The 10,853-nt window shown below is 38.5% G+C and overlaps 1 protein-coding gene across 1 annotated transcript; it reads left to right on the plus strand.

Annotated features, from left to right (window-relative positions):
* Positions 1–2,699: 2,699 nt before the first annotated feature.
* Positions 2,700–9,900, plus strand: LOC142104085 (fatty acid-binding protein, liver-like). Its single transcript, XM_075188553.1, has 4 exons — positions 2,700–2,924; positions 7,407–7,579; positions 8,544–8,633; positions 9,778–9,900. The coding sequence occupies exons 1-4, from the start codon at positions 2,858–2,860 to the stop codon at positions 9,826–9,828; spliced, it is 381 nt and encodes a 126-aa protein (XP_075044654.1). The 5' UTR covers positions 2,700–2,857; the 3' UTR covers positions 9,829–9,900.
* The last annotated feature ends 953 nt before the right edge of the window (positions 9,901–10,853 follow it).

Consider the following 10,853-nt stretch of genomic DNA (forward strand, 5'->3'; position numbering starts at 1 on the left):
AACCAATAAAAACTGGGACAAAATCCTCCAATTTCTCTTCTTTTCACTCTGTGAAGTTCCCCAGACGTCACCTGGTTTTTCACTATTTAAACTTTTTTAAGGCATGATGCTTCGAGATATTCTCAACCTTTAGAGAAAATCATGGGAGGAACAACCTTTTAGGGAAAAAAATGAGTTACAATATTTATTGAATATCTGCTATCAATTGTCAGCTCTGGTGTCTTCTCTCCTGAACATAATGCTCTGTTGTTATTGCCCATGCAAAGGAGCAAACTGTTGGTGAAATGAAAGGATCCTTTTACCGTGTCATATAAAGTTGGGTTGGTAAACTACAAAAAGTAAAGCTTGACTCCTGAAAGGGAAAACAAATGTATCATGTGAACCTCCTACAGGCCTGGAAGGAACAAGAAGCTTTGTTTGCGACATTTATCTATCAGTTGGCCTTAGAACCAGTGTCAGAGCCGCTGGTCTTTTCCCCCATACCAGAAAAAGTCTCCAAATGCTTTCAGGAAAGAGATTTCAGATGTGTTGTCCAGTGAGAACCAACCTGATACAGCACCAGACATGTTTACCTGTCTATCATCTACATCAGGATTCCATATAGCAACTTCCACTATGAGAACCGTGTCACAGACATCTTGGCTACAGGACTGAATACAGCTGCAGACCAGCTCCATTCCATTGACCAGGTCTCTTTTATTCTTTTCTCATGTTCTTAATTATACATCATTATTAAGTTTTGCACAGAGACTTAGCTTTGGGTGTCAGGGCCCTCAAAGCCACTGGGGTCTATCCATCCTGCAAAACACTGGGTTATACCACTTTCATAAAGTCTATAGTGTCTCTAAATTGGAAACATTGACCGTCTTGGATCTGCATGATAGATTTACCTCATTAAGGGATATTGACAGATCGAGATGGGCAAGGAGGCCATGTACAAAACCATTTTATTACTCCTAAGGTCCTGTTCCAGTTTGTCGCAATGACTTTTTAACTCCTGGTGCTCCCTCTTCCTTCCACCGGCTCATGAACCAGGTACTCCGTCCACATAAGAATTATGCTGCAGTGTACCTAGACGATATAGTCAAGAACAATGTGGCTCATATTAATAGGCTGTAGCTGGTCCTTTATACCCTCCATGCTACAGACCACTGCCAAACTGAAAAAGTGTGCCCTGGGGAAATTTGAGACCAACTATCTAAACTACGTAGTCAGAAAAGGTCATCTTAAACTATTAGCCTATAAAGTTCAGTCTTACAACAAGTTTTATAATTGAGCTGGTGACTTTACCCTCACACGTCATGGTTCTCTGCGGTGGTGGAGATTCTCCAGTACTACCTTGTCGTGGCCCTTTTTGTGGATTTCGTTGAACATGCTCCAGTACACTCCATGCAAGAGACCATTCCTCACTTGACCAGGGGGCACCTGGGCTTCCAGCCCTTCTCTATTGTGGTGCACCACGTTCCAGGGTGCCTATGATTTAATGCAGATTTTGCTAACCACACAGTGCTGGATTGTTGGGCTTTTGCCTCAGATGGTTCAGAATATAGTGCAGTAAAACAAAGCAGAATTTTGAGTTCAGCCCCCTGTGACTGTAGAGGTGGATTAGCACAAGTCACGGACTGTAGAGAGATGTGCACGTGTTATGCAGCCTATATAAGGGACCATCCATTGCAGCTCTCGGAGGCCTGGTGTAAAGATGATTACGTTGATCAAGTCCCACTTTTTTCTCTTGCCTATTGCTTGCTTACTCCTCCTATGTCTCAACCAGCTCTTCTGACTTTTGTTACTCTGATTCGTGTCTTCTTAGCAATCTTTGCCTGTTTTTTTTTTTTTATATTGTCTCTTGGCTCTGGCCGCATCCTTCCTTCTGTTGAGCCCTCTCAGTGTTGATTGAACTGACTGCTGGTTGAGCTGCCGTTGTGGAGCAACGGGACCCTCGCTCCTCCAAAATGATGTATGATCTGAAGTCGAGGCACAGACTGCTGACCATCTCTTGTGCCATTACCAAGGTAACGTATGTACAATCAATAATACACACAAGTATTATTATTATTAAAACAATTATTTTTATGTACTAACAGAACTAGACAGAAGAAGAGCGGTGTGATAGGAAAATGAGTCTCGCAGCCGCGTTGAGCATAGAACTAAGGAGGGAGGTGAGGAGAAAGTTACAGTAATCACGACAGGAAATGATGAGAGCATGGATAATGACATTGATCCAAAAGAAAATCTTGCAGCACTCACTGACATATTTAGTAAGTTCTCCCATACCGTGACAAACATAAAACTTTTTTTTCTTAAATGAACAGTATAGTATAAGAAAGTGTTTTATAACATTAAATTAAAATGAACAGGGTTGCGTGATTTGCGGTCAAGTTAGTTGACTACACAGAACTGCTTTTCTGTCTTTATTGATCATTTGTGCTGATACAGAGTAAAGGTAACTGACTGTAAAACCCTGGATTATTTTAGTTTCTTGCAATAAATGTCAGACAAACCTTGTAAAAGTTCACTAATTTTGTTATTGGTGTAACCATCAACCATACAGCAGGAATTTTGCTCTTTGTACCCCATCAGCTGAACCCAATGTTAATTGCTTTATCATTGTACTACTTGTTGTGGAGCAGTCTCCAACACAGAGTGCAGACGGGCCTTTTGTGGGCTGACCCAGTGCATGAGAATGTCACCTATAATTATACTAGAAACTAGGGAGAGCACAGAGACCTGGGGCACTATGTGCATTAACGTTAATATATTACCCAAGCTATAAAGCAGATGACATCATCTCCCCTCCCATCATTAAGGATATAAGCCGGTTAGAACCTGCGACTCTCAACCTCTCTCACATTCTAAAATGTCTTTCAATGGAACCTTTGAAGTGCAGTCCCAAGAAAACTTTGAGGCTTTCATGAAAGCCATTGGTAAGTTGGCGCTATATCATTGATGGTTATGGGATTAGGTATCTATATTATCCAGAATGCTTGAAATTTGGAGTTTTCTAGATATCAGGTTGATTTGTCATTTGGAGCACCGTGCCTAGAATTTACTAAAACAAATATAAAGATTGACTTCTCTGATTCCCCACGTCACCTCCGCCTCATCAAAATGTTTAGCGGAGCTCCTCAAGGTAACTGTAGGAAGAATCTGCCATCCTGTCTGTGTATAGGACAAAATCGACAGAAGCAATAGTTTACTCTTTCAATTCTGTTTTTTCGGGAACCATTTGTAAAATAGATTTCCACATAAGAGGTCCCATGACTGTATTGTCCAAAGTGCTATTTGTATTTGCGTGTTTAGAAACAGGCACTACATGAATACAAGAAAACTATTTAGTATTATTGTACAGGTGTGTATACAATATATGTCAAGACACATATAGGTTCAGGGTTATGTCTGAAGAACCCAGAGGTCATAAAATTGAATATATGCAGAGATTATGGTCCTCATGTAGAATTGGTTGTACGTCTGTTCTTTTGCAAAAAAAATACACATTTATGCACACCAGAAATGTGTGCATTCAAATGCAGATTTTGTTGCTCCTTATACTTACGACTCCTTAAGCTTGGAGAGGTAGAGTGGGGGATAGACGAGACAGACAAGTATAAGCCGAGCACAGTCAGGGCACGCTCACGTAATCACGACTGTAGAAGATGCACATACACCTGGCAGGAGGTATATCTCCTGCGGGTACTGGAGGGCTGGCGAGATGCAATGATTCACGGTAGCTCAGTGGTTAGCACTTCTGCCTCACAGCGCTGGGGTCATGAGTTCCATGGCCTTATCTGTGTGGAGTTTGTATGTTCTCCTCGTGTTTGCATGGGTTTCCTCCGGGTGCTCTGGTTTCCTCCCACACTCCAAAAAACATACTGGTAGGTTAATTGGCTGCTATTAACCCTAGTCAGTCTATCTCTGTCTGTGTGTGTCTGTGTGTGTATATTAGGGAATTTAGACTGTAAGCTCCAATGGGGCAGGGACTGATGTGAATGAGTTCTCTGTATAGCGCTGCGGAATCAGTGGCGCTATATAAATAAATGGTGATGATGATGATGATGATGATGATGATGATGATTAGCAGTATCACTAGGTAGCCGCACCTGCTTGGCTGATTGAGAATTGACCCCTCCAGTTTATGGTACTTCATTCATTAGCGTGACTTGATACTATACGAAGCTGAGATTGTCTATTTGCATTACTTGATAATAATTGGACTGCAGCAGGAGAGAGGATTCCAATTTTACAGGGGAAACAACAGATCTTAATTTAATTTGTATTTGTGTTTGTACTTAATTTTAGTTTAAATGGCGACTTTCGCATTTATTAATAACACCGTGCAGACATTAATCTCTCTTGTGTACATAAGACTTCATTATAGTATCATATTGTGCACAATTAGGGTATTGCGCATTTAGGACTAACACTGTCACACTACATCTCTACACTAGCTCCATGCTTTCTATAGGCTATCATGGTGCGTAAGTATACAGATGGGTTACTCCTGATATAAAGCTGGTGGATATTCTGGTGATGTATAGATGGACAATGTGCTCTCCCATTCATGTGTCTTTTCCTGCGCACATTCTGAGGGCAAATACATCCAACACTACATGCGCCCCTCTATATGAATTATATTTTAACTGCGGTAGATAATAGCAGTAATTCCCTACTGGTTTCTTTTATTAAAATATTTTAACATTACACAGATGTAAAAAAAAAAAAAAATGGATCGACTGTGTCCAGTATTTCTTTGCACAAGATACAACTTGCTGTTAGTGGGGATAAAGAGTATGTTTGCAATCTGGAATTCTATAACTTGGAAAAAACATAATAAAATCTTCTAGAAAAAAGAGCGGACTGTCAGAAGGACCCAGCACGCCAGAGGTCTTCTTACAGAATACTGTGAGACTAAAATTATACTTTTATATGTCAATCATTACAAAAAATATTAATCATTTATTAGAAATACCGCAAATAAAATGAGAATGAAGTTAGTGAATAGTGAAAACAAAAATACTTCATAATTAGGGAACAAAGAGCAGAAATTCTAATTGGAACGTAAGCTCTGTGGGCAAATTGAAGTAGTTGAAGTAGGCTATGCTTGTGAGTAGCTCATGTCTGCTCTTCCTTTGCAAAAAAAAAACGCCTCTGGTACAGTAGCTGTAAAGAAAGTTTATTATTCAAATAATGGTCACAGCTCATTTTTATATCAGGAATGTTAGCTTTTTATCTGGTTATATATTGTTAAGGGTTTAATATTGTTAAATGTGCAGTTTGGGTTGGTAAGGCTAAGCTGTGGTCTTTTGAATTGAGATAGTATGTTAAAAGATGAGTTACATTGTAATTAATTGAACTTGTAAACTCAAAAACAAGGATTTGTGGCTTTTTCCACCTATATATAAATTTAAGTTGAGATTTTTCTGCCTTGCTCAGTTCCATGTCATAACTTACCGTTGATCAAATTCTCTTAGCAGTATGATTACTGAAATAAAAGTGAATGTAACGATGCAGGAGATACTAACGTTTCACAGACACAAAGTATCCACTATTCTAATATACTAATACAGTTATCATATATTACAATAGAAACGTTGTTTAATAACTAGAGATATACAACTGATTTACTGCAGGACATAGTGAGAGTATGAATTAGTTAATGCAGCACAATTGGCATTGAGAGTGGTTCCAGGGTCATCTTATCAGCATTATAGGGCCCTGGGGCCCTACCTACACAACCACTCACAGGAATAAAAATGTAAAATATCTATAAAATTAAGCTTACATTTATTGGTACCTTCAACAAAATCAGTGTTTAAACATTAAAAAAAACATGCTGTCTAGCAGAGATTAATACACACAAATGTTTGAACAATATAACTTAAGCCTTGAAGTTAAAAAACAAGAAATTCAACATAAAAGATCCTAAACCTTTTTAATAATGAGGGTTTGAAGGTTCTGAATAAATCCAGAATAATATACTGAAAAGCTGGCAAGCCTATGGGGCCCCTATGCTCGTGGGGCCTCTAGGCAACTGCCCAGCATGCCCATGTTTTAAGATGGCTCTGTGTGGTCTCTCTTTTACCCTGCCTTTATCTTATGTCTGATAAATCACGCTGGGTCACAGTCCCCGTCTTTCTCAGAAAGGTCAAACGCAATTGCATTACGGAGACGCCAGTGAATAATCAGCCTATAATAATAATAATACAATTTATAATAATATACTCAATTTAAAGAAGGCTCAGCATGAAAAGTTAGAAATAAATGCAAATTGTATGTTTAATAGGTGGAGAAAAAAACTACTGGCTACTAAATTCATTTAATGTGCAACTATATGAAGGGAGTAATGAAATGTATAAAAAAAAAAAAAAATACCAATGAAATATTTAAAGATTAAAAATAACTTGTGTTTTTTTTTATCATAAATCACTGTGTGTTTATAAGAAACAGCTTGGTAATTACTATTTCCCTTGAGTTTTTTTACTTCAGGCTGCTACTATTGATTTATAGTTCTGCAGAGTTTCCACAGTGTCATATGACTACCATGGCAACCACAGTCACATGACACTTGATGTAGTGGGCAGAGAGGCTTTAAAACACCCTCTCTGAGCTCTGTCTGCACTTTAAAATCCTCCTGCTGCTTCAACCCCCTCTGCCTACAAATGACATGCTGAGAGACCGTGTGTGTGTGTGTGTGTGTGTGTCTGGCAGCCATATTTGTTTTCCCTCCAGAGAGGTTTTGAAAAGGAGATAATGATTTGTAGGATGACAGCTGAGAAAAACAAGATGCTAACTTGCTATTTAAATAAAAATAACTTCTATGTGGGATTGCTGCTTTAATAATAGAACCACTTACATTCTCCTTGTTAAGATGTAATCGCATCTCCTTCCCAAATGCCCAGATGTGTTTTTTTGGTAAGCCCCAGGTTTTCATGCCTCCAGGGCTGTTCTTTCGGTATCTATTGCAGTGAAGCATTGAAGTTCTTTTCAGTACTATTAAATCACACTGATGTAATAGTGAACTAGGAAAACATGATGCAAATAAAAAATCAAATTCTGTTCTGTGATTAGGATTGATAATAAATATTCACAGAAAGACACAAGAGTTCTGTCTATTCTTCTGCCCCTGTGTAATAGTCAGCAGGGTTCTCACGTTTTGATATTTTACTCTTCTCATTTTCACTTGTGATAATTTTATAAATGGTTAATAGATTTATCTTTTTTTTAAATGATTGACTAATAAAAGTTACATAGTAGGAGACACCGAATAACCCCCGAAGCTATTTTATTAGACATCTATCTAGAGTATGAATCATAGTGTTTTGAATTGATGCCTAAAGTCCTTTTCTGCACATTTTTATGCACTCAGAATTGCTGTACATGACAATGCAGTTATTGCTTATTGCTTTCAGGTATTCCTGATGAATTAACCCAGAAGGCAAAGGATCTGAAGACTGTAACAGAGATAGTGCAGAATGGTAACCACTTTGTGATCACAGCGACTACAGGACCCAGAGTCCAACGTAACGAGTTCACTATTGGAGAGGAGGCTGAACTGGGGACGCTGACAAATGAGAAAATTAAGGTAAGGTCATAACCTCTTCAGCCCTTTTCCCCAATGCAGCGAAGCAATTCACAAAACACAGCTTTCTTTTCTATCACTAAAAAAGGAAAAAATGCCTATATATAAAAGAGTAAGTATACAATGACATAATGTACTAACATAGCAATACATATTTCATTCATTGATATATCAGATATTACAACTGTTGTATAATATAGAATAACTTACTCCTAGCTGTGAAATATTAAGATATTACAAGTCACAGAGTGCATATAGCCTCCTGTGCTGATATTCACTTCCAGGTCAACCAATGACCTCACACAAATGTTAACAGGAGCATTAATAACGATCTAAGTTTAATTTGTTGGGATGAAAGGAAAAAAATGACCCAAACTAGCCCAGCACATGTTCACATTTGCAGCAAGCATTACTGTTGCAACCCGCCCCTGAGCCAAATGGTGGGCACCAAAAAGAATTATGGGAAACCGTTTCCACAAATTTGCACACTGAGCCAGGAGTGTGTGAGCCAATATGTTTATTTATTCCTCAGTGGCACTTTATAGTGTGATCTAACACAATGAGTGAAGGTTTTGCCTTAAGTTATAGACAAACACACAAACAGGTTGTGTAAAATATTATTTCTCAACCTCAGGAGCAGAGGTGGAATAATTAGTGTCCCAGCAATCTGATAACGTCACTAGCGCTCCCATAAGGAGAGCCACAAAACATGCACAAAAACCCTGAGCACAGCATGGAGCACCAATGGTTTGTAGTGTGGACAACGCAACTTCACATCAAAGTAAAATTTTTACCCAGATTGAATGAGTCTCACTGTAAGTGAGTAATATTGGGTCAGACAAGTCTTTCCATGATTAACTGAGTGATATTGATATGTAGCCAACTAGCCATGTATGCCAAATCCGACACTGCATAAAAGCATTGGATTAATTCTCCATGAGGTCATTTCATTTATTGTTTCTTCCAGACTACGGTGAATCTGGTGGACGGTAAACTGGTTGCTGACATTAAAGGAGTCAACTCTGTTACGGAGATTTCTGGGGACCTCCTCATTGATGTAAGATTTGTGCAATAGGTTAAATCATTAGGCAATGTTACAAGGGACAAATTGTGTTTTAAAGCTACAATCCCACATAGGCTTATCGTTTTTTTTCATTCATTTTACTTTCGTTTGTACTTTTGCAGCATGACTCTAAAGTCATTTTCCCAGGATTATCCTCCTATAGCTCAGTCATCCCTTTGTAAAATCAGTTTTTGGTGGATATTGACGGAGCTGCCACTGCAAGATAGAGGGGACAATTTATTATTGAGAGTCCCTTGTTGACAATAAGCAAGTTTTTCTATAGTCATTCACCATGGCCATAAAAAAATCCTGACAACACTATCAATGGGGCAGCAGGACGACACTCAATTGCCCCTGTGATACTAGAGCAGTAAGAGTTATAACTTCGCTAGGTCAGCCTTTGTAGTTGGGCGCATGGCCAGCTCTTCGGCATGTGCCTGTGCAGCGAGACTTAAACACTAGGGGCCTGATTCATTAAGGATCTTAACTTGAGAAACTTCTTATTTCAATCTCCTGGACAAAACCATGTTACAATACAAGGGATGCAAATTAGTATTCTGTATTGCACATAAGTTAAATACTGACTGTTTTTTCATGTAGCACACAAATATCAACTTTAAATTTCAGTGTACAAATAAGCAATCAAGTATCTGTGTGCTACATGAAAAAACAGTCAGTATTTAACTTATGTGCAAAACAGAATACTAATTTGCACCCCTTGCATTGTAACGTGGTTTTGTCCAGGAGACTGAAATAAGAAGTTTCTTAAGTTAAGATCCTTAATGAATCAGGCCCTAGATTTGACCTTTCAGTGCCACTTAGATGAAAAAAAAATACAGTTTAAAAATTCTTAAAATGTATTTTACATTTAAAAAACTATTTTTTTTTAACAATAGACCAAATTTATTTAAAAAAAATGTTTAAACTTTTTTCCTTTACCTGCTGAGGATAAGATTAGGACAACGTGATTAGGACATGTTCCATATTACCTGCAGTGAGTATAATAAATAACACGATTTAATATCACTGAATAGGAAGTGATTGCCAGATTTTGGAACATCGCAGTTCATAGGATATTTTAATCGTGGGAATTTGTATGTTCACATTGTGAGTGTATAAACTGTGTTTTATGTTTCAGGTTATGACTGTACAAGACGTCGTCTACAAGAGAGTCAGTAAGAGAATCTGAGAGAAGATAAATATTTTTATTACTTTCGTTGTTTCAAATAAAAAAATTGTAATGCGGAAAAAAAATCTCTCTTCTTTCCTAAATAACACTACAGAAAACATTTTCGTGGATACGTTTGTTAGGATATTTTTTATATAATTCACAACAAGGTTTACTGTAGATATAGCTCACTAAAAGTATCTGTCTGTAGTTGGATCACCCCTGCTAATTATGTACCGATTTGTGATGTTCCTCCCCGGTTCCCTACTGTTACCAGAAGACAGTCTGTAATAGTACAGACATGCTGTAAAATCCAAAACATGATTGAGTCGATGGCATTGGAGGTGTCTAGGAAGTATAGCTACTATCCAATCTCCTGTCCAGTTCTCACGGCCAGCACTGATAGATCTCCTGGATGTCAGTATTGATGATACCTGGCCAGTGGTGTATTGTAGCCAAAAATCCGACTCCCCCTCCACCACCACCCCATTCCCTTCATGAACCTCTAAGGGGGGAATTTAATTAGCTGCAAAGTGTCTCCAGAACGTCTGTGATTTCTGTAAAATCTACACTCATTTCTCCTTGTACCCTATAGAGGTGCACGGAAAAATGAGCGAAGATTTCTACTGTAACTGCCAGCAATGTGTGTGCTGCAATGCCTGTTCGCCACATCAGCGGCAATTGGATTATGTCACATGGTCATGTTTCCCTGTCACATGACTGCACTGTAAGAACGCTGCTTGACATGAAGATTTATGTTACATTCAGTAATCCACAAAGGTGTAAAAAAAAAACAGAACAAAACATCAGACGTCACAGCGCTTCTATCTTGGACCAACACACATCTATCCTTCCTAATAGCCACTAAGTAGTCAGAATAGCCCTCTGTTTCTTTTTAAATGGACTCAAAGGCTGAATGGTGATTCCTAACCCAGTAAGTAGCTCTTCAAGGGTACTCCACACCGTTACACTTGCATATAACAATTGGATATAACACGGTGGCCTAGTGGTTAGCACTTCTGCCTCACAGCGCTGGGGTCATGAGT

Source organism: Mixophyes fleayi, chromosome 1 (assembly GCF_038048845.1).
Source record: "Mixophyes fleayi isolate aMixFle1 chromosome 1, aMixFle1.hap1, whole genome shotgun sequence".
NCBI lineage: Eukaryota > Metazoa > Chordata > Amphibia > Anura > Limnodynastidae > Mixophyes > Mixophyes fleayi.